The 26,780-nt window shown below is 43.2% G+C and overlaps 2 protein-coding genes and 3 non-coding genes across 5 annotated transcripts; all 5 read right to left on the bottom strand.

Annotated features, from left to right (window-relative positions):
• Positions 1-258: 258 nt before the first annotated feature.
• LOC113900005 (ribonuclease 4) lies at positions 259-22,240 on the bottom strand. Its single transcript, XM_027553413.1, has 2 exons — positions 21,863-22,240; positions 259-1,512 (listed from the first exon to the last, which is right to left on the bottom strand). Exon 2 carries the CDS (start codon positions 1,493-1,495, stop codon positions 1,052-1,054), a length of 444 nt encoding a protein of 147 aa, XP_027409214.1. The 5' UTR covers positions 1,496-1,512; positions 21,863-22,240; the 3' UTR covers positions 259-1,051.
• On the bottom strand, positions 5,405-22,240 carry ANG (angiogenin). The gene is made up of 2 exons (XM_027553414.1): positions 21,863-22,240; positions 5,405-6,015 (listed from the first exon to the last, which is right to left on the bottom strand). The coding sequence occupies exon 2, from the start codon at positions 5,995-5,997 to the stop codon at positions 5,551-5,553; it is 447 nt and encodes a 148-aa protein (XP_027409215.1). The 5' UTR covers positions 5,998-6,015; positions 21,863-22,240; the 3' UTR covers positions 5,405-5,550.
• Positions 22,241-22,427: 187 nt separating this feature from the next.
• Positions 22,428-22,499, bottom strand: TRNAP-UGG. The gene has a single exon. It is a non-coding gene; the product is annotated as a tRNA-Pro (tRNA).
• A 1,136-nt stretch (positions 22,500-23,635) lies between these two features.
• On the bottom strand, positions 23,636-23,725 carry TRNAY-GUA. Its single transcript is given in 2 exon segments — positions 23,636-23,671; positions 23,689-23,725. It is a non-coding gene; the product is annotated as a tRNA-Tyr (tRNA).
• A 1,463-nt stretch (positions 23,726-25,188) lies between these two features.
• On the bottom strand, positions 25,189-25,261 carry TRNAT-UGU. Its single transcript has one exon. It is a non-coding gene; the product is annotated as a tRNA-Thr (tRNA).
• Positions 25,262-26,780: the final 1,519 nt, after the last annotated feature.

The following is a 26,780-nucleotide window of genomic DNA, read 5'->3' on the forward strand; positions in this document are numbered from 1 at the left end:
TATACATCTCTGTTCCCCAATTTGCTTCTAAATATTCAAAGGGAGAATGCATGAGAATTATCTTAAGAGGAATCATTCCCTCTGAAGCAGATGAAACAAAGCTTTGTGTGTCGTGGTCACTAATATGATGGGCTTTAGTCTTGACCAGAGTTTATGAAGATATTAAAGCATGTGCATGTTTATAAACTAGAGAAGAATTAAAAGAGGATAGGAGGAAAAAATAATCTCACACACAAGAACAAAGTCTTCTTAAATACCTGGAATTGAAATGATCTTATTTTCTTTATTATAAGGAACATATGAAAAATCTTTCAGTCAGGAAGAGTGAAGGAGTCTTAATGATCTAGCACATGTTAATACTCTGACTTACTAGGGTGACTCAAAAGTTTGGGAAGGGGAAAAGAAAATTCCTTGTATCATTTCTTGATCTTATTAGATCCAAATACAGCTAGTTTGCCACATAATACAGATAGAGCTCTCATGTTGCGAGTATATATTTCCAACTTGTTAATGCTTCTCCCAAGAGCTGACTTTTAGGAATAACAAAAGCCATGTATTAAAACTTTCAAAACTCCTTGTGCTGAAGTGGGGAAAGCACTGAATGAGTAGCCTGTTAAACTAGACTTTTGTCTTAGCTTTTCTACTAACTTTTCAGTCTTAGCAAATCCCTTCACTTTGAGCTTTTGTATACTGTAACACTAGGACCAGCATCCCAAGGGTGCCATGGTATTAGAATGAGATAGCTTAGATGAAAGGACCTTGAAATTCTTGAAATTCTATGTAATGACTAAATTCCAGATGATAAGATCAAAGATAGCAAAGCTGACCAATATTATAAAAGAAAGCATATTACAGAAGAGCCCAGATTCATTATAAGTTTGTGTCTCATCTTTCTCTGTCATGCAATGTGTTTAACAGAATGGGTTATATAAAGAAGAAAAAAACAAAGAATCAGGGGAGTCGGCCTGGGACAGCTCAAATGCTTACTCATTACTATTTAAGGAGTAAGTTAAGGGCCAGCTGCTGGGCCATAACCCCTGTTGAGTGGTATCTACTTGTCAAAGTGCACAGGCACTTCCGGGTTACCCTCACAGGCAATGACAACACGTCTGGTGCTGGCCTTGGCCCGGTATCTGCAGTTGGGAGCCCTGGAGCTTCCTGTCTCCCTGCAGTCTGTGACCCTCACTACACCCTCATGGCAGTTCATCTGGCCATTCTTGCACTGAATGTTGGTGGTGCTGCAGATACTACGGATGTTCCAAAGATCTTCATGAATGAAAGTGTTGAAGCGCTTGCACTGATGTGAAGTCATCTTCCGTCTTTGCATCATCAAATTGCAGTAGCTGTCATTGCCTCCTGTCTCATCAGGGTCCACATGTTGCCTCAGGAATCGTTGGTACATGCGATCCTGGCCATAGGAGGGCTGTACCAGCCCTAGCCCCAGCAGGGTCAGCAGCAAGAGCAGAAGAAAGGCCTGGGTCCTCTGGAGAGCCATCACTGCCTTGGAGATGCCTAGAGAAGACCAAGGGGCAAGAAAAATCATCCCAGGTTCAATAGGAAGTGAGCAACCCAAAGCAGCAAGGAGAAATTTTGGAGCAACAGACAGGGCCTTTTTCTACACCTGCAGTTTAAGATTTAGGCCCAGCTGAGTTCCTAGTTTGATACATATGGTTACTACTGTCCTTTGTTTTCAAAGATGCTGCTTCATGATGGTGGATCACACTGTGTGTGATTATAACGCTGATGAGGGATTTGCATCTTATTCCACCTACAGCCTATCCTTAACAATAACGATCAGGATTAAACATAACTATCATTCGTTTAAATGCCACCTTCTCTGTTCACAACCACGTTTTGCCTGTGCACAGAAAGACCCAAAGCTCTGTGTCACATTGCTGTGTCTGCTGCTGCAGATATGCGATACGGAGTTAGGAGAGGGAAGTGAAGGAGTTGTGGGAAGCAGGGTGGCAGGAAGAAATGATGCTCAATTTACTCCTCACCCCAGGACCACTGGATGCAACTTCTGAAGATACACTTAGCACTTGGGTAAGAGCTTCATCACCACAATGTACTTTGCGTTGTCTGTCCCAAAACTAAGTGTGCACAATTCTGTCTCCTTTCTCTCATTCTGCTTCTTTGTGACCAACAACATGGTTTAGCAACATGACTAGCTACAGAGAAGATTTTACTTTTCAAACAAGAGCATGGATGGCCTCAGTCACAGTAACCAACTGATTTAGTAAGACAAAGAAAAACACTATGAACAGAGTTCAATGTAGACATCCATGGGTGCCTCTCAAAGTTCCACCTACAACAGAAAATTAAATGATCTCCAAATCCTTCCAACACATACTTTTTGGTTAGAGCTTGCCCCAAAGGCTTTCTCCACTGAACACGATGATCTCAGTAAGAACTTCTTTTGATACGGTGGTCCCAAGGACCTAGTTCTGCCACACTAACTGTATGGCCTTGGGAAAATTACTTAACCTCTCTCAGTATATTTCTCAAAAGTAAAATAAGCATAAAGGTAATACCTACCTCTAGGAATGTTGTGAAGAAATGATAAAATCAATGTAAAGTGCTTATCATAATGCCTAGCCTATGCTAAGTGTTCAGTAGGGGTCGGCAATGATTATTTTTAGCATTTCCATTTTTTCTTGGTTTCCTTTATTCTCTTCATTCTGCTAAAATGACAACTATACTTAATTGCACATGTTATAGACACCCTCCCTCTTATACTGTAGAGAACCTATATTCCCAAGACATTAGAAGGCTTTTTTTGCAGCTGAAATATCTCAGCTACTAGGATTTATGCTGTGTACCTACACGAATGTTTCCTCTTCAAAGTGCATGGAATTTTCTTCCTTGCCTGTCGCTCTTTTTCTAAGGACTTGACTATTTTGAGTTCTTTTTCTCTTATCCTTGCAAAGTCAGCAAAACATACTGGAATAGGATTTCAATTTCACAAATGATTGACCTAAGATAAAATGACTTGCCTGTGATTAATACTTCATTCTAAATAGCTTTTTGGTTGTGAGAGAACAGGAGATCAAGAGCAAAAAATACTAGGAAGGGCTGGCTACTCAGCTGCTAGCTCCATCAGCAAGTGGAGAAGCAACTTGTCTCATTGCCACATGATTTCCTGGGAAAGTGTCATTTGTTCTAACACCAGGGCTGAGTATGTGATAATAATGCTCTAAGCTGATGCTTGGAGATGTGAGGTTTCAAAAAAATTTTTTTCATTTATTTAGCTGTAGTTGTGGTGCAGTTCCGGTACTGAGCAGTACCACTGCTCAGTAGCTGTGGTGTGTGGGCTTAGATGCTCTGGGCCACGTGGGATCTTAGTTACCTGATCAAGGATCAAATCCCCATCCGCTTCATTGCAAGGTGAATCTATTAACCACTGGACCACCAGGGAAGTCCCTGGAGATGTGAGTTTTCACAACTATGATGTGATCAATATAGTAATGGTCCAAGCCTTTGACCTTCCCCATCGAGACCATAGGATTTCCCTGGTGGCTCAGTGGTAAAGAATCTGTCTATAATGCAGGAGATGCTGGTTCAATGCCTGGGTGGGGACGAGCCCCCTGGAGAAGGAAATGGCTATGCATTCCAAAATTCTTCCAGAATTCATAGGATTCTCTGGAAATCATATGGACAGAGGAGCCTGGAAGGCTACAGTCCATGGGGCTGCAGAAAAGTCGAACACCACTTAGCGACTAAACAACAACAGTCAAGACCATAAGAGGGCAAGAGTCTGTTTGGAAGCCCCCTTTACCTCAACAGATGGTACTGGTTGGAGAACCCGAGAAAGAGTTCTAGTAGTCTACTACTACTACTACTACTAAGTCTCTTCAGTCGTGTCCGACTCTGTGACCCCATAGACGGCAGCCCACCAGGCTCCCCTATACCTGAGATTCTCCAGACAAGAACACTGGAGTGGGTTGCCATTTCCTTCTTCAGTGCATGAAAGTGAAAAGTGAAAGTGAAGTCGCTTAGTCGTGTCCAACTCTTAGTGAGCCCATGGACTGCAGCCCACCAGGCTCCTCCGTCTTCTCCAGGCAAGAGTACAAGAGTGGGTTGCCATTGCCTTTGCCAGTAGTCTACTAAGCACTGGAAATTTCTTGCTTCCTAAGGGCTTTTTTTACTTTATAATAGTAAGACAAATTTTCCAAAAGAGTTTTGGAAAATTCTTCTTCCTACTTTGGAGAGAAATGACAATGTTTTCAATTTTGAAATAGATGAAACTTTGACCTACTCTTCCATCCCTTCCTCCATAAATTGAATACTTTCTGTGAGGCTGGGCTCTGTGTGATACCAGGACACCAGCCTCTAACCCAGGTATTGAGGAAACAGGACTTTTGGTCCATCTCAGGACATGTAGGCATCAGGGGAGGCCACCATGGGGAATACTGTGACCATGATAGTCATTCATAAGATGGCAAAAATAATGATGCATAATTGTAGTTTATTAACTACACTCTAAATAAGATATCCAGGTCTCTGTTGATTAAATTAGGTAACACCAAATTCATAGATTAATTAGCATATTTTACAAAGACTGTCTGTTAACTTAGGCTTTTATTTACTTGAAGTGAAGTGAAGTAAGTGGCTCAGTTGTGTCTGACTCTTTGCGACCTCATGGACTGTAGCCTACCAGGCTTTTCTGTCCATGGGATTTTCCAGGCAAGAGTACTGGAGTGGGTTGCCATTTCCTTCTTGAAACCATATCAAATTGAAGAATAAAGGATAAGCTTGGAATTTTTCTAATACCTCCCCAAGACCTCAGAGTTGCCAGGCATCAGTTGATAAAGGAAAAGATTAAAGAGAAAATAAGGTAGTAATCAATTTTTTGATCTTTATATGAAATAACCATGAGAATATCCTGGGAGTGTTCCATTCAAAGCACTATCAAATTTCTTCCTGCTTAAGGGAAGAGGTGGCTACCCTGAATGGATTTTGTTATTTATGCAGGATTTCAAATGTGTTCATGTGTGTGTGTGAGAGAGAGAAGGAAAGAAAATGTAATTAATCTATTGGTATTTAGTCCCAAAGGGCTTCCCAGGTGATGCAGTGTAAAGAATCTGCCTGCCAATGCAGAAGACACAAGAGATGTGGGTTTGATTCCTGGATTGGGAAGATCCCCTGGAGGAGGAAATGGCACTGGAAAATTCCATGGACAAAGGAGACTGGTGGGCTACAGTTCACAGGATCCCAAAGAGTGGGATATGACTGGATGACTAACACACACACCCCTTCACAGAAAGGTAAAGTGCACCCCCTGAATGCCTGAAAAGGAACTGACTGATAAGGAAAGAGGCATTGCTCTACCATCCAACCCTCTCAGGTGAACAGAGAAAATGCAGAAAGATCAATAGACCAAGAATCAGTGAGAAGACTTTGATTCTTACTGATTTGAGAGACTTTTTATTTATGAAGCATATTGTAAAGCAGAAAAGATCAGCAGCTCATTTTCTGGATTCTGATCAATGAATGTTGCTGCAGTGTAAGGGGAAAATGCAAGGAAGGAAGAGCAGAGCCAGCTCTGGGCTAGTGGCGTGGAGTGATAAAGGACTCATCAAAGTGGACGGGCAAGCCATTTTCACAGCCGACAACAATGACTCTGGAGTCTTCTGTGGCTCCGTACCGGCATGGAGGCCGGGAGGAACCTCCTTTATGCTTGCAGATGGTGATCTGGAATTCAGACTTGCTTATTCTGAGATCGCCTCTGTAAGGCTGTCCATTTCTGTCCTCACAGATGGCCTTAATGTCATTCTTGTTGCCATGAATAAAGGTGTTGCGGTCTTTGCAAGGTCTGGTCAGGCGTCGATTTTTCATCATGTTAAAACAATATTCGTCATTCCGGCCCTTTGGTTTGGCATCGTAGTGCTGGGTCAGGAAGTGTATGTATCTGTAGTCATCTTGAGCCGGGGCCACTGGGGTCAGACCCAGACCCAGTATGAAGACCAAAAACAGGGGGCTCAGGACCATGACCATCTCTTCCAACAAAGGCTCCTGCCAAGGGCAAAAAGAGATGCAGTAGGGCACAGAACAGCATTGCCAAACTAGGCTAAAAGGATACGGATTTGTTTTTATGATGGGGTGCCATGAATCAGGTATCCTCTGTCACTAGGTATATCTTTTTTTTTTCCTTTCTTCAGTAGTCTCATCTGTCTTGTCAATCAATTTCTTTGGAAAGTCAATTTAAAATTAGCTGAACACAACTTCCAAATGCAAACACTGTTTCCTATCCCTGAAGATCAGTGAAAATTTACATTTCTAACATTAAAAAATCCATTCACACTCTTTAATTCATTTATTAACTGGGTACCAGACACCATGCTAGGTCCTAGAACACAAAGACCATAAGACATACCAAGTGCCTCCCTAATACAGGGTGCAGCACCCACGGGGAGATCAGCCACAGGGAAGGGATCAGAGCACCAATATACAAAAGTGAGACAATAAGATATACGCTGAGAGCTATGAAGATGAGGGACTTTCAGGAAACTTGAACCCAGGGAAGGGCGATCAGAGAGGATTGTTGAAGATGGATTCCAGGGCAATCAACCCATCAGTTGATTGTGAGGAGACCAGTGAAAGTTTCACCAGGAGGTGAATGGAAGCAGAAGTATAAGAACTAATTCCCCAAGGAGTATGTGTTTCATGGCCAAATGTGGAATTATTACTATTTAGAAAGAACAGCGGAGAAGGCAATGGCACCCCACTCCAGTACTCTTGCCTGGAAAATCCATGGACAGTGGAGCCTGGTAGGCTGCAGTCCATGGGGTCGCTAAGAGTCGAACACAACTGAACGACTTCCCTTTCACTTTTCTCTTTCATGCATTGGAGAAGGAAATGGCAACCCACTCCAGTATTCTTGCCTGGAGAATCCCAGGGATGGGGGAGCCTGGTGGGCTGCCGTCTATGGGGTCACACAGAGTCAGACACGACTGAAGTGACTTTGCAATAGCAATAGCAGAAAGAACAGGGACAAGTGTGGAAGAATCTGTGTCATACTTGGGAGTGGGTCTGGGGTCAGCTCTTACAGAGAACTGGAGGAAGAGGAATTCAGGCTTCCTCTTGAGAGCTTCTTGCACTGGGAACAGTTTGGATTATTCTCAGAGAATATTTTCCAGTTTCCCTGAAGGCCTAGGTGGACAGTTACATAACAGGCAAGTGGTATTATCGTGTGCTTAAACAAATAAACAACAAAACACTTAAGACCTTTTCATTCAATAAAAGGCTTTATAATTTGCTGTATTGATTTCTTAACATCTTCCTCAAAAGAAGAGACAGCTGCCATCATCACTCAGGAGCAGTCAACTAAAACTGTAAAGCTCACGCATCTCAGGAATGGTGTGTCACAGACACTCAGCACAGCCAGAGAGTAAATACTGTGCTTCTTGCTGGGACATGATTTTAACTCAATGATAGATAATTAAAAATAGAATTAGACAGGCATAATTTATAACAGAATAGAAAACAAGTTTCTTATGAGCCACTAAGATTTTATTTCTTCTGAAAGTTGAGAACTGGAGCATTGCAAGATGCCTATTGTTTGTAGCAGGTAGTTTCTGACTATACCATCAGTTCTTTGGAGGAAAATTGAAAGGATAGGGCCTTTTTAAAAAAAACCACCATGGTCCTACTTCACATTTTACAAAGATATGTGAATGTCCTCGTGTCTAACAATAAAAAGAACTTTCCAGTGTTAATTGCAAACTGATTTGTATAACTTGGTTTTTCAAATTGTTTTCCAATGAGTAACTCATCCAATTTATAATTGGCTATGTTTTCTCATCAGTCATCACACATGCTGAGAAATTCTTAGACTAGGATAAAAATCTGATCTTCAATTTATTTTTAAATGTGCTATAATCTTTATGAATCCTAAACTTAAACAGAAGTGGTATAGTGTCATGGATATTAAATTATTAATTTTTATACTGTGCTTTTCTTGTTGTAAGTCAATAAACATATTTTCATATTAAGTATTTTTGTAGCCCTTAAAGAGGCCACGAGTTGTAGCACTAAACCTGTAGTGATGCTAAACAATCCTGGGAGTACAACTGTGAGTCTAGAAAGACAAAAGGATTTGGGATTCTGTTGCTTACATGGGAAGGCATGTCATAGGGTGAGCTTTCTAATCAGCCTCTGACATTGATCTGCCTTGTCTGTTTTATTGCTGTTCAGTCACTCAGTCGTGTCCAACTCTTTGCAACTCCATAGTCTGTAGCATGCCAGGCTTCCCTGTCCTTTACATCTCCTGGAGCTTGCTCAAATTCATGGCCATTGAGTTGGTGATGCTATCCAACTGTCTCGTCTTCTGTTGTCTCCTTCTCCTCCTGCCTTCAATCTCCTTGCAGTCCAAGGGACTCTCAAGAGTCTTCTCCAACACTACAGTTCAAAAGCATCAATTCACTGGCTCAGCATTCTTTATGGTCCCAAGCTCACATCCATACATGACTGCTGGAAAAACCATAGCTTTGACTATACAGACCTTTTTCAGCAATGTGATATCTCTGCTTTTTAATATGCTATCTAGGTTTGTCATAGCTTTTCTCCCAAGCAGCAAGTGTGTTTTAATTTCATGACTGCAGTCACCATGCACAGTGATTTTGAGCCCAAGTAAATAAAATCTGTCACTGTTTCCATTTTTTCTCCATCTATTTGCCATGAACTTATGGGACCAGATGCCATCCTAGTTTTTTGAATGTTGAGTTTTAAGCCAGCTTTTTCACTCTCCTTTTTCACCTTCATCAAGAGGTGTTTTAGTTCCTCTTTGCTTTCTGCCATTAAAGTGGTATCATGTGCATATCTGAGGTTGTTGATATTTCTCCCAGCAATCTTGATTCCAGCTTGTGCTTCCTCCAGCCCCGCATTTCACCTGATGCACTCTGCATATAAGTTAAATAAGCAGAGTGTCAATATACAGCCTTGACATACTCCTTTCCCAATTTTGAACCAGTCCATTATTCCATGTCTGGTTCTGACTGTTGCTTCTTGATCTGCATACACGTTTCTCAGGAGGCAGGTAAGGTGGTCTAGTATTCCCATCTCTTTCAGAATTTTCCAGGTTGTTGAGATGCACACAGTCAAAGGCTTTAGTGTAGTCAATGAAGCAGAAATAGATGTTTTTTCTGGAATTTCCTTGCTTTTTCTATGATCCAGTGGATGCTGACAATTTGATCTCTGGTTTCTCTGCCTTTTCTAAATCCAGCTTGTACATCTGGAAGTCCTCAATTCATGTACTGTTGAAGGCTAGCTTGAAAGATTTTGAGCATTACCTTGTTAGCATGTGAAATGAGCCCAATTGTACAGTAGTTTGAACATTCTTTGGAACTGCCCTTCTTTGACATTGGAATGAAAACTGACCTTTTCCTGTCCTGTGGCCACTGCTGAGTTTTCCAAATTTGCTGGCATAATGTGTGCAGTACTTTAACAACGTCATCTTTGAGGATTTGAAGTAGCTCAGCTGGAATTCCATCACCTCCGCTAGCTTTGTTCATAGTGATGCTTCCTAAGGCCCACTTGACTTCACACTCTAGGATGTTTGGCTCTAGGTGAGTGCTCACTCCATCGTGGTTATCTGGGTCATGAAGACCTTTTTCTGTATAGTTCTTCTGTATATTCTTGCCACCTCTTATTAATCTCTTCTGCTTTTGTTAGGTCCATACCATTTCTGTCCTTTATTGAGCCCATCTTTGCATGAAATGTTCCCTTGGTATCTCTAATTTTCTTGAAGAGATCTCTAGTCTTTCCCATTCTACTATTTTCCTCTATTCCTTTGCATTGTTCAGTCAGGAAGGCTTTCTTATCTCTCCTTGCTATTCTTTGGAGACCTGCATTCAGATGGGTATATCTTTCCTTTTCTCCTTAGCCTTTCGTTTTTCTTCTTTTCTCAGCAATTTGTAAGGCCTCCTCAGACAACCATTTTGCCTTCTTGCATTTCTTTTTCTTTGGGATGGTTTTGGTCATTATGTCCTCTAAAATTATGTCTCTGAAAGATAAATTTAACATCCCAACCTTCACAGAAAGGAAAAGTCTGCCCCCTGTTACCTGAGATGGAAATGACTGATAAGGAAAAAGGCATTGCTGTCCCATCCAACCCTCTCAGGGGGAAACTGAATAGAGAAAATGGGGGAAGATCAATAGACCAGGGATCATTGAGGAGACTGATTCGTGCTGATTTCAGAGAATTTTTATTTATGAAGCATATTGTAAAGCATAAAAGAAAAGATCAGCAGCTCATGTTCTGAGTTCCTAGCAATGCATGTTGCCATAATGCGAGGGGGAAATGCAAGGAAGGAAGAGCAGAGCCAGCTCTGGACTATGGTCTTGGAGGGATAAAGTTCTCCTCAAGGTGGATGGGAAAGCCATCTCGACAGCGAATAACAATGACCCTGTTTGCTCTGAAGGCTCTATACCGGCATGGAGGCCGGGGGGACCCTCCTCTATGCCTGCAGGTGGTGACCTGGAAGGGAGACCTGCTTCTTCTAAGACCGTTTCTGTAAGGTTCTCCATTCCTATCATCACAGACGGCCCTGATGTCATCACTGTTGCCATGAATAAAGGTGTTGGTGTCTTTGCAGGGTCTAGTCATGTTTCGTCTCTCCATCATGGTATTACAGTATCTGTCATCATGGCCTGTTGGGCTAGGATCATAGTGCTTCCTTAGAAATCCCCTGTACACATCATTTTGGGCCAGGGTTTGTGGGGTCAGGCCCAGATCCAGCATGAAAACCAAAAACAGGGGGCTCAAGACCATGACCATGTCTTCCAACAAAGGCTCCTGCAAAGGGCAAAAGGAGATTAAGTAGTGGACAGAACAGCATGGCCAAATTAGGCTAAAAGGGCAAGGGCTTTTCTCTCTGACAAGGTATCATGAGTCAGGTATCCTTCATCACTACTTAGTGATATTCTTTTCCTTTTCTCGTTAGTTTCATCTGTTTTGTCTATTGATTCCTTTAAAAAATCAATGTAAAAGTCTTCTGAACACAACTCCAGCCCCAGCTGAACTTTCCTATCCCTGAGGATCACTGAAAATATACCTTTCTATCAGTTGTAACATTACAAAATCCATTCACACTCTTTAATTCAGTTATTAGCTAATTTAATAACAAACACTATGTAAGTCCCTACTGGATACCAGGCACCATGCTAGGTCCTGGAAGACAAAGACCATTAAGACACACCAAGTGCCTCTGTAACATGGGATGTGGCATCCATGGGGAGGGGATGGGAGCACCAGTTTACTGAGATCAGACAGTAAGATGCTGAAAGCTATGAAGAAGAGGACTTCTTTGGAACCTTGAATCCCAGGGAAGGGGCGATCAGAGGATTGTTAAAGACAGATCCCAGGCATTCAAATCCATCAGTTGACTGTGAGGAGAGCAGTTGCACCCTGAGGTGCTGAGGTGAAGGGAAGCAGACCTAATTCCCCAAGAAATAGGTGGTTCATGGCCAAAGGTGGAATTATTATATAAACTACCATACAGTTGTGCTCATTTCACATTCTAGCAAGTTATGCTCAAAATCTTTCAAGCTAGGCTTCAGCAGTATGTGATCCTAGAACTTTCAGATGTACAAGCTGGGTTTCAAAAAGCAGATGAACCAGAGATCATAACACTCTAATGACAGAAAGTGAAGAGGAACTAAAGAGCCTCTTATCAAACATGACAAAGCTAGCTTAAAACTCAATGTTAAAAAGACTAAGATCACGGCATCTGGTCTCATCACTCTAAGGCAAATAGAAGGGGGAAACGTGGAAGTAAGTGATAGATTTTAATTTTCTTGAACTCCCAAATCACTGCAGACGGTGACTGCAGCCATGAACTTAAAAGACACTTGCTTCATCCTCTAGCTCTTACAGAGGACTGGAGGAGGAGGAACTCAGGCTTATTCTTAGGAGCTTCTTGCACTGGGAACAAACAGGATGATTCTCAGAGGATATTTTTTCAGTTTCCCTGAATACATACCTACGCTGATACACAACAGGCAAATGGTATTACCATGTGGTAAAACAAGCAAACAAAATACCTTAGATCTCTTCATCAAATCAAAGGCTTTATAATTTCCTGTATTGATTTCTTAATATCATCTTCAAAAGAAAAAGGCTGCTATCTCCTCTCAAGAGCAGTCAACTCAAACTATAAAACTCAAACATTTTAGGAATGGTGTGTCACAGACACTCAACACACCCAGAGAGCAAATACTGTGTTTCATCCTGGGGCACAATTTTAAGTCCGTGACAGATAATTAAAAATAGAACTAAATATACATAGAATATAATAAAATAGATAACAAATTTCCTACAAGTCACTAAGATTTTATGTCTTCTGAAACTTGAGAACTGAAAGATATTTGTTGTTTGTAGCAGGTAGTTTCTGCTCTACCTTCAGTTCTTTGGAAAAAAATGTGACAAACAGGGCCTTTTTATAAACCACCATAGTCTACTCTACATCTCACCAAATATATGTGAATGCCCTCACATCCAACAATAAAAATAACTTTCCACTGTAAATTGGAAACCGATTTTTATAAATTTTGTTTTTCAAATTGTTTTCCCATGAGTAACTCATTCATTTTATTATTGGCTATGATTTCTTGGCAATTATCACACATGCTGAGAAATTCTTAAATGGGACAAAGATTTGACCTTCAATTTATTTTTAACTGTACTATAATCTTTATGAACTCTAAATTTAAAAATAAATGGTATAGAGTCATGGATATTAAATTATTTTTATATTGTGCTTTTCTTATGTGTAAATCAATAAACATATTTTGCTGTTAAATATTTTTATAGCCCTTGAAGAGACCACCAATTATAACACCAAACCTGTAGTGATGCTAAACAGTCCTGGGAGCACAACTGTGACTCTAGAAAGACAAAAGGATTCAGGATTCCGATGCTTACATAGGAAGGCACGTGAGCCTACACAGGAAGGTTGATCGAAATGATCTCTCTTTCTAATCAGCATCTGGCATTGATCTACCTTGTCTGTTTTATCTTATCTATAGACAAATTTGGTATACTACCAAAGAATTACCAAATTATACCCTAAGATTCTTTGGTCATTCCTCAATACTGAAAGAAAGAAATAGCCTCTGAAATGGTTTCCATTAGGCACATAAGAGTATCATTTGTAATAGAAACAGCAAAAGTATTTTGCGGAGGTTAACGAGAATCCCATGGACGGAGGGGCCTGGAAGGCTACAGTCCATGGGGTCGCTAAGAGTCGGATAGGACTGAGCGACTTCACTTTCACTTTTCACTTTCATGCACTGGAGAAGGAAGTGGCAACCCACTCCAGTGGTCTTGCCTGGAGACTCCCAGGGACAGGGGAGCCTGTTGGGCTGCTGTCTATGGGGTCGCACAGAGTCGGACACGACTGCCGTGACTTGGCAGCAGCAGCAACAAGAAAGTGGTAGACGACTGGGAGAGTCACGCCTAAAAGAGTAACAAGCCGTCCTACGGGGCTACTGCTCCGCCACAGCCGCTGGGCTGCCATGCTCCCCGTGCACTGAGCTCTTTACCTTTACGTGGTGTTTCAGTCTCCTGGGTGTGTTTTCTTTTCCTACTTTTTTGGAAGACACTTTTCTTGAACTGTGATCAGTTAAGTCTCCTGCTCTGCAATGCACAAATATTGCCTTTTAACGTCAAAAGGAGTTGTAGAATGGCAGGCTGTCAAGGGTGGAAGTATCCTTAATGGTCACACTGTGAACAGAGGGCAAAATCTGAGTTCACAAATTTAGTAGAACCTGAGCTGATAGTACCCCAAAGAGTCATTAGGTGGCAGTGGTGGATAGGAATGTTGTCTCCCTTGCTTGGCGGTAACAGTGGGTCCTTGTAGGCAGAATCAGTATTGTACAGGGAATATTGCTGATCACAGAAGAGGGTGTGAGCTGGCAGGCCTGGCCACAGTCTCTGTCCAAACACTCTATGCCTTAGATATTAAGACCAAGGACACCTCACTAGATACGAGTGTCAAAACAAAAGTCACAAAGCTCAGGATATCACAAATAAAGATTTAGCTGTCATCAGGTTTCATGCCTGCCATTCCCAAACCATTATTCATGGGATCTTAAGCAAACAATTACCTATTTACTTATAAATGTTTCTTGCATCCCCATTCAGTCACTCAGTCGTTACCGACTCTCTGTGACCGCATGGACTGCAGCCCACCAGGATCTTCTGCCACAGCATTATTCTGGCAAGAATACTGGAGTAGGTTGCCATGCCCTCCTCCAGGATAAGTGTTTCCTACTGGCGCATAATCTACAACAGGGCAGAGAGCATATTATTCACCTTGAATCATACTACATGCCTCACAGCACACCCGAAATATATATTTTTTTAAATGACTGATTACATTTTCCTCTCCAAACCTAAATTTGCTTATCTATAAAATGAGAGTTGCTCACTGTAAAAGTCTGAAATTCCATGGTTCTCATTAAGGCATCAGGGAACGTTTCTAGTTTCATAGCAAATGTCCAGTGACCATGGAATTGTAAAGATAAGTTTGTATGGATTTAGTTGCTGGCACAGCCACCAGCTGAAAGAAAGAGATGATAGGATGATGTGAGCCCAGTCTCACTGGTATGCATCTTCCCTTAAGGCTCAGGGTGTAAGCCCAGCCCTCTTCACCTCTAGTTAAGGCGCTGACCCTACGTCAGGCCTTGGCACCCTAAAAAGGTAGTTGTTTGTTGGAAGGTTGAAGGCCTTCATGTTCCAGTCTGGGGAGGTAAAGAAATATCTTTATTTCTGGTTTACAAAATTTGCAAAATTCATCCTGAAACAACTCAGCTGAAGTTTGCTTAGACTTATTGTAATTTTGACTCCCTGAGACATCCAGAAACCAAACCCCAACAAACACACTATGGCCACCTCTGTCTAACATCTGCTCCCCGACTTCACACATTGTTTTCAGTTCTCACATGTTTGCAATTCTAAACTTCTGGAAACGAGAGGTAAAATGGAATTGGGAAAAAACAAATAAGAGACAGAATGTTTGTGGTACAGAAGTGAATCTGCCTAGGCAAATGGTACAGAGCCTCACATTTGGTCAAGGATAGTTAGACTCCTTTACACAGATCCTTCAGGACCCAAGCACATAATTGGCAGTGGAATTTATTTCAAATATACTTTACATTTTTATCCTGTGTCTCAAACTAATCCCGTGGTCTTTATAAAAAGTAACATTCTTGTCCTCTCCAACAGACAGCATTTTGTATTCAAGGGAGCCATCAAACTTCATGTACCAGAGAATTACCCCAACCTTTGATGATGAGTAATTACGGTCAGTGCACCTTCTTTTGATCTTGGGGTGTGTTCCACTTTGCTTTCAAAGAGCACCCAAAACTTTCTTTCTTCCTTTTTTGCTGTACCACACAGCTTGTGGAATCCTGGTTCCCTGACAAGGAATTGAACCCATGCCTTTGGCAGTGAAAACATGGCATAGTCCTGCTTGGATTGCTAGGGAAATCCTCCAAAAGTTTCTTAAAGAAGTTAGCAGGGAAGTTTACAAGTAAACAGAGATTGGACTTCCCTGGTGATGCAGTGGCCAAAGCCCGACACTCCCATGCCTGGGGCCGGGGCTTGATCCCAGGTCAGGGGACTAGATCCCTCATGCCACAACTAGGAGTGTCAGTGCCACAACCAAAGATCCTGTGTGCTGCCGCAAGGACTGACGATCCCTGTGCCACAGCTAACACCTGGTGCAGCCAATAAACAAATAGATATTTAAGAAAAAGAAAACGAAGAGCTAAAAATACACTTTCTGTTTCTTTTCTTGTTCAGCGTCATACAAAACCTATATTTCGGAGGTAGGGGTGAGATGGGGCTCCAGATACCCTTCAGCAAACAGCTTTCCCCAGGCTTTGGGGATTTTATCACAATTTAGAAATCTGTCCTAGCCCTCCACTTGCTCCCTGCTGCTGCTAAGTCGCTTCAGTCAGAGACGGTAGCCCAACAGGCTCCCCCGTCCCTGGGATTCTCCAGGCAAGAACACTGGAGTGGGTTGCCATTTCCTTCTCCAATGCGTGAAAGTGAAAAGTGAAAACGAAGTCACTCAGTCGAGTCGGACCCTCAGCGACCTCATGGACTGCAGCCCACAAGGCTCCTCCACCCATGGGATTTTCCAGGCAAGAGTACTGGAGTGGGGTGCCATTGCCTTCTCCGCCACTTGCTCCCAGTGGCACTAATTTGCCTTTATCTACATATAGGATATCCCCCGAAGAAATCTGTTTTCATTTTAAACTTTGGAATCTAATTCATTTTCTTCTGAATTCGTGAGATTGGGCCCAGAGGCTTTAAAATACGGGAAAATAGTTTCATTAAAATGGATGGATGGCTATAGTATATAAACAAAAAACAGACAAGTAAAACAATGGATTACCCAGATGGAAGAATCTTACAAAAATCTGGAAGTTTCCCTCCAACTGCAGAGGGGTTCCAGCTATTTGTTCCTGGAGATGGGTTCCAGCCAAGTGAATCTGGAGGTCCCTCCTGGTTCTGATCACACAGTGATCAGATGAACAGGGTGAAGAGACCAGATCTGAAAATTCCCAACCCTGACAGTGACACACAAACCAAGGACACTGCTCTTGAACAAACAATGAGAGTCATTCACCTCTTCCCTGGGCATGATTTGGTCAACTATTAACCCATATTTGGATTAGAGATTTGTTCTAGGAGGCAAAGTTTGATAAATGTGGCCTTTTGTTCCCAAGTTGGCTTTTTCTGACATCCCTGGTTCTTACTCCTGCCCAAGACAGGATTGAGGTTTTATTGTTCCCATGCAATATCTGGATCCCAGAGATGTTGTTTCTTGGGCCAGTTCCAAGAACTTCCTTGTAGAAGCCTGCAGAGAAGATGGGGTTCCCCAGGAGGGTGCTGCTCCACTGTACTTTCTGTTTATCCACAGAATTTGGTCTCATGAACAGGTGCTAAGTAGGTTTTATAGAACCGGGAAAGCACTTCCAGAGAAGGTTATGTGATAGCTGTTAGCACCCTGCACCTGACCTCAACCTCCCATCTGTTAACCTTCAGAAATATCCTTATCATATTCTTGGGTTTCTCTTTCCTTTCATCTTTACCTGTCCACAAATGACTGTGAGTGTCTAATCTTCTGCTGTAAAATTGAATAACTCCACCATCAATGCAAGAGAAGGCAATGGCAACCCACTCCAGTACTCTTGCCTGGAAAATCTGGGCAGAGGAGCCTGGTAGGCTGCAGTCCATGGGGTTGTGAAGAGTCGGACATGACTGAGCGACTTCACTTTCACTTTTCATTTTCATGCACTGGAGAAGGAAATGGCAACCCACTCCAGTGGTCTTGCCTGGAGAATCCCATGGACAGAGGAGCCTAGCAGGCTACAGTCCATAGGGTCGCACAGAGTTGGATGCAACTTAGTAGCAGCAGCAATCTGTCCATAGAACTGACAATGCCAAAAGCAAGTTGGTGAATAATGAATGATTACTTTTATTCTAATTGTTTTTCTTTTCACCTTGATACAATGAGGTGATGAAAATAGGAAACAAGATTTTGAAATAAAAAGAAAATTTTACTATTTCATTAAAATGCATCTAAATGCTTACTAATATGCCAGCAAATTTGGAAAACTCAGCAGTGGCCACTGGACTGGAAAAGGTCAGTTTTCATTCCAATCCCAAAGAAAGGCAATGCCAAAGAATGTTCAAACTACTGCACAATTGCACTCATCTCACAGGCTAGTAAAGTAATGCTCAAAATTCTCCAAGCCAGGCTTCAACAGTAGGTGAACCGTGAACTTCCAGATGTTCAAGCTGGATTTGGAAAAGGCAGAGGAACCAGACATTGAATTGCCAACATCCGCTGGATCATCGAAAAAGAAAGAGAGTTTCAGAAAAACATTTACTTCTTCTTTGTTGACTATGCCAAAGCCTTTGACTGTGTGGATCACAACAAACTGTGGAAAATTCTTAAAGAGATGGGAATACCAGACCACCTGACCTGCCTCCTGAGAAATCTGTTTGCAGGTCAAGAAGCAAGTTAGAACTGGACATGGAACAACAGACTGGTTCCAAATCAGGAAAGGAGTATGTCAAGGCTGTATATTGTCACCCTGCTTATTTAACTTCTATGCAGGGTACATCATGTGAAATGCCAGGCTTGATGAAGCACAAGCTGAAATCAAGATTACTGGGTGAGTATACCTGTGGCGGATTCATTTCGATATTTGGCAAAACTAATACAATATTGTTAAGTTTAAAAATAAAATAAAATTAAAAAAAATTCTTTGAGTTTACAATCACAAAATGTTGACAGTTTTACATTATGTACATATACTGCTTTATTAATATGGCCATTAAATTATTACGGAGAAAAATGCAAAAAAAAAAAGATTACTGGGAGAAATATCAATAACCTCAGATATGCAGAAGACACCACCTAATGGCAGAAAATGAAGAGGAACTAAAGAGTCTCTTAATGAAAGTGAAAGAGGAGAGTGAAAAAGTTGGCTTAAAACTCAACATTCAGAAAACTAAGATCATGGCATCCAGTCCCATCACTTCATGGCAAATAGGTGGGGAAACAATGGAAGCAGTAAGAGACTTTATTTTCTTGGGCTCCAAAATCACTGCAGATGGTGACTGCAGCCGTAAAATTAAAAGACGCTTGCTCCTTGGACGAAAAGCTATGACCAACCTAGATAGCATATTAAAAAGTGGAGACATTACTTTGCTGACAAAGGTCCATCTAGTCAAAGCTATGGTTTTTCCAGTAGTCATGTATGGATGTGAGAGTTGGACTATAAAGAAAGTTGAGTGCCAAAGAATTGATCCTTTTGAACTGTAGTGTTGGAGAAGATTCTTGAGGGTTCCTTGGGCTGCAAGGACATCAAACCAGTCCATCCTAAAGGAAATCAGTCCTGAATATCCTTTGGAAGGACCGATGCTGAAGCTGAAACTCCAATACTTTGGCCACCTGATGGGAAGAACTGACTCATTTGAAAAGACCCTGAATCTGGGAAAGATTGAAGGCAGGAGGAGAAGGGGATGACAGAGGATGAGATGGTTGGATGGCTTCACAGACAGGATGGATATGAGTTTGAGTAAGCTTCAGGAATTGGTGATGGACAGGGAAGCCTGGTGTGCTGCAGTCCATGGGGTCTCAAAGAGTCGGACACAACTGAGCAACTGAACTGAAATGCTTACTCAAAATGCCTACAATGAGAAGCTACAGTTAACCTTCCATATCCACAGGTTCCCCATCCTCAGATTCAACCAACTATGGACCGAAAATATTTGAAAAAAAATTCTAGAAAGTTCTAAAAAGCAAAATTTTAAATTCACTGTGTCCCAGCAACTGTTTACATAGTATTTACATTGTATTAAGTATTATAAGTAATCTAGAGATCATTTAAAGTATAGGGAGGATGTGTGTAGATTATTTATTAGTACAAATACTATGTCATTTTATATAAGGGGCTTGAGCATCAGGTTTAGGTCCCTTGGCAAGTCCTGGAACTAATTCCTGTTGAATAGTGAAGGACTACCCATAATCTATGATTAATGAATGCTATATCTTTTTGTCAGTAACTTCAACAGATGGGAAGTGCCATGGTGGATCAGACCGAAAAGCGTCTGCCTGCAATGTGGGAGAGCCGGTTCGATCCCTGTGTTGGCAAGATTTCCCTGGAGAAGGAAATGGCAATCCACTCCAGTACTCTTGCCTGGAAAATCCCATGGATGGGGGAGCCTGGTAGGCTACAGTTCATGGGGTCACAAAGAGTCGGACACGACTAAGTGACTTCACTTACCTTACCTTCAATAGATGGGAAACAATTGCACTGCCAATTGAAAAAAATGCTCATATATTTAAAAAATGTTCTGACAGCTTGAACTTAAAGCCATCCCCTTTATTTTGAAATGTCTTTCACTCTCTCCTTCAAACCAATAGTTTCCCTGCACAAAGACACAGGAAGCACGGGTTCTCCTTCTATGGACTTAGTGCTAGTGTACTTTGCCCTTTATACAGAGTACATATGTTTAGTTCTGTCCTCAAGGGTAATTATAAAAGTAGGTGATGGAGGGAAGAGATTAATCTATAAATTTCTTCATAACAAAAAATTTTAGGTCTCTAAGTGTGAAACTTATCTAGTAACAGAAGTCAATGGTTAAAGGAGGATGAAGCCCACATGGAAATAAGGATTACCCTTCTACCTCCAGGAAGCAGAAAACACTATTGAGTTCGAATGGGGACAAAGTCCTACTGGCCTACCTATATTTCCAAATAAAAACAAACATTAAACATTCAGTTTTCAACAGACTCTGGATTTTGTGCCCATTTGCTCTTTCGCAATTGGAGAAGGAAATGGCAACCCACTCCAGTATTCTTGCCTGGAGAATCCCAGGGACGGGGAAGCCTGGTGGGCTGCCGTCTATGGAGTCGCACAGAGTCAGACACGACTGAAGCGTCTTAGCAGCAGCAGCAGCTCTTGCCCAGGTATTTCAATGTGTTCTGAGAATAGCTGACCAGAGACTGTTTGCTCAAATAGGGATTCAAAAGAGGGTTTTCACCAGCCTGCTGTGGTCCACTTTCTCAACCATCTAATTTATGAATCATGCTGGCAAATGCTTCTAACAGTAACTGGGTAAACCTCTTAGCTTTGACTGCTTATACACTCACATCTGCTCTTTTAACAATAGCCAGAGCCATTCCTCTTTTTCTAGAATGATTTTCCCAAGCCAAACTAATTTGGCTCAAAAGAGGATGTTGAGGGTGGGGAGGAAAGTTATGGAAAGTTATGGAAAGTTACCAGGAAAAGCACAATAAACAAAAGTAGGGTTGTTATGCAACTTAAGTCTTTGGCTTCTCCACTTGGCAAGAGTTTGTAGAGATTTGGTCATCATCTTCTTCCCGGTACAGCAAGGGAGACGTTCTTACAAATGGAGGTTTCCCTTATAAATGTAAATGTTTCTTGTTACAAAAAGGTAACTCCTACTAGGTTTTCAGGATTTTCTCCTTGTCTACTGTTTTTTAGAAAACAACCAAGTTAAAATAATATGCCAAAGAGACTTTTTGGGGTAGCAAATTCTGCTCCCCTACAGCTCACTTGAGATTTCCCCAGGCCCCCAAATTCTGTTGAAAATCGCTTTTACTGTCCTTCCTAAGTAAGCCTGTGTCGTTATCATTTGGTGTGCTGTCACAGAATAAGAAAGTTGAGGATCCCAAGGTTCCACTAAGAAAGTTTAGAGAAGAGGTTGTTGGCAAAGTGCCTCAAAGAATTTCACAATTCAGGCTGAAGACGGGTTAAGGGGGAGAAGACAGAGGAGAAAAGGAAAACACGAGTTCCCAAATGTCAGTTATGGTTGCAAAAACTTGACAAGTTAGGGTTCGTAAATCTGGCGATCATCCTGTTTTCCTAAGGAAGTGTAGCCCTCGGATTTCCCTTCCGTTCACCAATTCTGCGGTCACGCTTACAGCCTATGTTCTAGGCAACAGGCATTTCATGCTGGCAGCTCTACTCAGCTACAGAAAAGAAGCAGCGGAGTAGGAATGTGGGCTGGAAGACCGCATGGCAACCCCACTCTAGTATTCTTGCCTGGAGAATCCCAGTCCGAGGAGTGGGGTGGGTCACAGTCCGTGGGGTCGCAAAGAGTCGGACACGACGGAGAGACTGTACACAGGAATGTGGGATCCCTAACTGTAGAACATTCCTTCCCATTCCTCAGCCCCTCCAGTCCGCAAACGCCTCCCTACAGAACTCCATTCTGTCTCTGCTAAAAAGGGACTCCCTCGCCCAAACTCCCGGATAAAGCTACCGAAAAAGGAGTAGAGGAGGAGATGAATGAGCGGGAGTGTGAACCTACCTCGGCCTCGGAACAAATCTGCAGAAATGGGCAAAACGGTGGAAACAGAAGTTTTTCTCACCCGCTTCTTCTTCCCTGTAACGACGACGTCGAGTCGGGAGAAGATGCACAGAGGTGGAGAAGGGTCGGGGTGCGAGGCTTTTTGTAGTTGGGACAGCACCCCACTTCTCCTAGGAGGCGCCTCCCGCCAGGACCCGCCTCCAAAGCAGGCGTCAGAGCAACCCTCCTTCTAGGCGGAACGGGTGGGTTTCTGCCTGGGCTGAGCTTGAGCTTGGAGGTCCGAGTCCGACGCTCACTGGCCAAGAGGACACGGAGCTGAGGGGGCCTGCAGACTACAGGACCGTGGCCCCCGCTCCAGGGAGCACGGCTGCCTCTCCCATGCGTCTGCTGGCGAGAGTCCTGTAAGCCAGGCAATTTGACCCCGCACACATAACAGCTCCAGCTACCACATGTTCGATCAGTGTACATCTTTTGTAAAATAGTTCGGAACGCGGGAAAATTTGCACAGAACAGAGCTTTTTTCAGCAATAGCAAAGTTGGGGTGGAGAAGGGGAAAAAAGGAATTGGGCTCGTCCGGGATTTGAACCCGGGACCTCTCGCACCCAAAGCGAGAATCATACCCCTAGACCAACGAGCCACAGTAAAAGTAACGCGCAGAGATTGTCTCTGAATCTTACTTCTCCGCCAGCAATTGGCTGCCTGATTACTCTGAACTTCTATTTTCTGTGTAGAAGTTTACCTTTGATTTTGCTTAGCTGTTCTTTATGAAGTATCATGTCTGACTCTGCCCTCACTTATCCTCCTCCATCCGCGTCCTGGACCCCTCCAGACGCCAGATGGGGTGAGGAGAGGCAGCTTTTCAAGACGTTAGTCCCCGTGTTTGAGCTCCAACAAGCCCCTCCCTGAGGAGTCTCTTTGAGTTCCAGACTGGAGGGAACCTGGAGAGAACCGAGTTGCAACCCGAGGGCCCGAGCCGGGGTCGATAGCAAGACTGTAGGGTCCTGAACACCAGGACAGATGCCCAGGATGTGTAGCTGTCCGGCTGCTACTACTTCGCGAGAGTGTAAAATCCTAGGGGCAGGAATGACGGGCATCAAAATACGGGTAGCCAGTATTTTGATCTATTGGAGGTGAACCAGTCTGGGGCGTGTTCGTAAAGATCAGACTCCCGAAGTTTCCTTGAATGGGAATCAAATGTTCCATTTCCCCACCTTTGCTTAAGTTGTTTCCACAGTTTGAAATTCTCTTTCCCAGTCACATCCCAATTTACGTCAAAGCCTATTCCTCCTTCCTGCTCCAGCTCAAAAAAATTTTTTTCGGTTGTTGTTGGAACTAAAAATCTGTTAACAGCTGACTAAATTAAAAGGATCTCCTCACGGAATGGATTTGTGCGTGTAGAGTGAATGACGGTCTCAGGGGGTTGTCCCACAAATTAGAGCTCTAAGGACCGCAGAATATAATATATATTCAGTACCAACGAGTGGTGTTGGATCTTCAACTTTTGAACCTCAGGCGGCAACCTAAATTCAGTTAGACCATCAAACTCAGAAGTTCTTCAGATGGTTGGAAGAGTTGGTGCTCACTTCCCCTCTTCTGAAAACCGTGCCCAACAGGACCGTTTTCAAGATAACAAAACCATCTTTGCAACGGGGTAAGGTCTGTAGAAAAATACCCTAGAACACTTACAACGTAGTGAGAAATTGAGAGTGAGGGCTCACGAAATTGAGAGAGAGGGCTCACCAACTAGTTGCAACCCCCAAAATACTCGTTTCTTCCTTCGAGCCGGAATCGAACCAGCGACCTAAGGATGTCCACACTTGGAATTACTACAGTCCTCCGCTCTACCAGCTGAGCTATCGAAGGAAGCACGAACATTGAATACTTAGAATTTTGTATTGAGAACATTGATAAACAGAGGTTCTGGCACAATAGCCTACTAGTTGCCAGTGTGTAAATTCCACGTAGCCGACCAGTTTAGGAGAAAGTCCTTCATCCACACTTCTACGGACAACCCCTCTAGAGCTGGATTCTCCTGCTTCAGAGAGGGGCTTTCAAGCAGGCCTAACCTGTGAGCATTTCACTGCCGTACCTAGAGCCTGTGAATCTCGAGGCCGCCCCAAGCCGTGGCGATCTCCTGGCCTGTTGTCTTCACTTAGCGCGCTGCCCCGGGCCTCCTGGCCTGATGGTGTGTGTCTAAAGTGGGAGCAGACACCCGGGCATTGGAAAACTAAGGGCTGAGGTAGTGTAACACACAATTCTGATCGCGCAACTGCGAGCCAAGAAGGGCGGGCCTTAGAGCTCCGGCCTGGGCCTCCCTTTTCCTCAATTCCCATGCTCGCCTCCATAATCCAGGAGCGTTTGCACAAGCGAGCTGCTTCTCCCTTCCGTTTACACGTCCACAGACTAGCAGAGGTAGAGGCTGTGACGTATAATACATAGCTAAGCCCAATGTTACTATGAGAATTGACTCTTGGAGAAACTATTTTAAGGTTTTCAAAGAGGTAGCCACAGATTCTTTGAGTCAATAATAAATTTAGTGACACGAGTCTCGACCCTAATTTTCCCGCTGAGATATTGAAGTGTTCGAAAACCCACTGAAACATGGAACCTTGTCGGACAGCCTATATTCTCCCAAACGCTTAATCGGGACAGCGGACGCTGGGGAGAGGACTTGGTTCTGGACTCCAGACCTGCTCAGAGCGGGTGAAAGGGTTCGATCCTCAACCGCCCTTGTGTCCCGCCGCGGCACGGGCCGCCCCCACCGCTCTTGCTGTGGTCCCGCAAAGCCAGGGCGTCCTCGGAGCCTGGCAGCACTTGCCGCAGTTTGTAACAGACTGCCACAATCAGGGCGGCAAAGCAGCCCGTGCCCCCTACTGCTGCTGCTGCTGCTGCTAAGCCGTTTCAGTCGTGTCCGACTCTGTGCGACCCCAGAGACGGCAGCCCACCAGGCTCCGCCGTCCCTGGGATTCTCCAGGCAAGAACACTGGAGTGGGTTGCCATTTCCCTCTCCAATGCATGAAAGTGAAAAGTGAAAGTGAAGTCGCTCAGTCGTGTCTGACTCTAGCGACCCCATAGACTGCAGCCTACCAGGCTCCTCCGTCCATGGGATTTTCCAGGCAAAAGTACAGGAGTGGGGTGCCATTGCCTTCTCCGTACCCCCTACTATTGGAACCTAAAAGTAAGTGTTCTGCTCGGGTGTTTATTTGGGACATCTGGAAACTGGCGGGAAATTATAATTAGCGGAATTTCCGCTGGAGTTGAAGTTACGCGAGAGAGGCGGGTAGCTGGTGAAGTAGATTTTAAAAAGAGTCAAAGAATTGCCCAGTAGGCCCCAGCGAGATTTGAACTCGCGACCCCTGGTTTACAAGACCAGTGCTCTAACCCCTGAGCTATAGGGCCTTGCAAGTGACCGACATCCCTTGCTCTCTAAAACAGCTTTTATGCTGGACCTTTATTAAGGTGCCTGTGTGTACTGGGCAAAAAAACCTGGACGTCGTTTCAATCTGTTGTTGCTCAGCCGCTCAGTCGTGTCCGATTCTTTGCAACCCCATAGACTGCAGTAGGCCAGGCTTTCCTGTCCATTATCTCCCTGAGTTCACCCAAACTCATGTCCTTTGAGTCGGTGATGCCATCCAACCATCTCTCCCCTTCTCCTCCTGCCCTCAATCTTTCCCAGCATCAGGGTCTTTTCCAGTGAATTGGCTCTTTGTATCTGGTGGCCAAAGTATTGGAGCTTCAACTTCAGCATCAGTCCTTCCAATGAATATTCAGGTTGATTCAGGATTGACTGATTTGATCTCCTTAGAGTCCAAGGGACTCTCAAGAGTTCGAAAGCATCAATTCTTCAGTGCTCAGCCTTCCTTATGATCCAACTCTCACACTCTTGCATGAATACTGGAAAAACCATACTTTGCTTATCTGTTCCTTTGCCAGCAAAGTGATCTCTCTGCTTTTTAATACGCTGTCTAGGTTTGTCAGAGCTTTTCTTCCAAGGATCAAGAGTCTTTTAATTTCATGGCTGTAGTCACCGTCCATGGTGATTTTGGAGCCCAAGAAAATAGTCTCTCACTGTTTCCATTGTCTCCCCACTTATTTGCCATGAAGTGATGGGACCAGATACCATAATCTTAGTTTTCAGAATGTTGAGTTTTAAGCCAGCTTTTTCACTCTCCTTTTTCACCTTCATCAAGTGCTCTTTACTTCCTCTTCACTTTCTGCAATTAGGGTGGTGTCATCTGCATATCTGAGGTTGTTATTTCTCCTGGAAATCTTGATTCCAGCTTGTGCTTTAGCCAGTCCGGCATTTCGCGTGATGTACTCTGCATAGAAGTTAAATAAGCAGGGTGACAATATACATACTCTTGACGTACTCTTTTCCCAATTTGGAAACAGTCCCTTGTTCCATGTATAGTTCTAACTGTTGCTTCTTGACCTGCATACAGGTTTCTCAGGAGGCAGGTAAGATCCCCATCTCTTTTAAGAATTTTCCACAGTTTGTTGTGATCCACACAGTCAAAGGCTTTAGCGTAGTCAAAGGAGCAGAAATAGATATTTTTCTGGAATTCTTTTGTTTTTTCTATGATTCAGTGAATGTTGGCAATTTGATCTCTGGTTCCTCTGCCTTTTCTAAATTCAGCTGGTACATCTGAAAGTTCTCAGTTGAAGCCTAGCTTGAAGGATTTTGAGCATTACCTTACTAGCATGTAAAATGAGTGCAACTGTGCAGTAGTTTGAACATTCTTTGGCGTTGCCCTTCTTTGGTACTGGAGTGTAAACTGACCTTTTCTTGTCCTGTGGCCACTGCTGACTTTTCCAAATTTGCTGACATATTGGATACAGCATTTTAACAGCATCATATTCTAGGATTTGAAATAGCTCAGCTGAAATTCCATCCCCTCCACTAGCTTTGTTTGTAGTG

The sequence above is a fragment of the Bos indicus x Bos taurus genome, chromosome 10 (genome assembly GCF_003369695.1).
Source record: "Bos indicus x Bos taurus breed Angus x Brahman F1 hybrid chromosome 10, Bos_hybrid_MaternalHap_v2.0, whole genome shotgun sequence".
Lineage (NCBI taxonomy): Eukaryota > Metazoa > Chordata > Mammalia > Artiodactyla > Bovidae > Bos > Bos indicus x Bos taurus.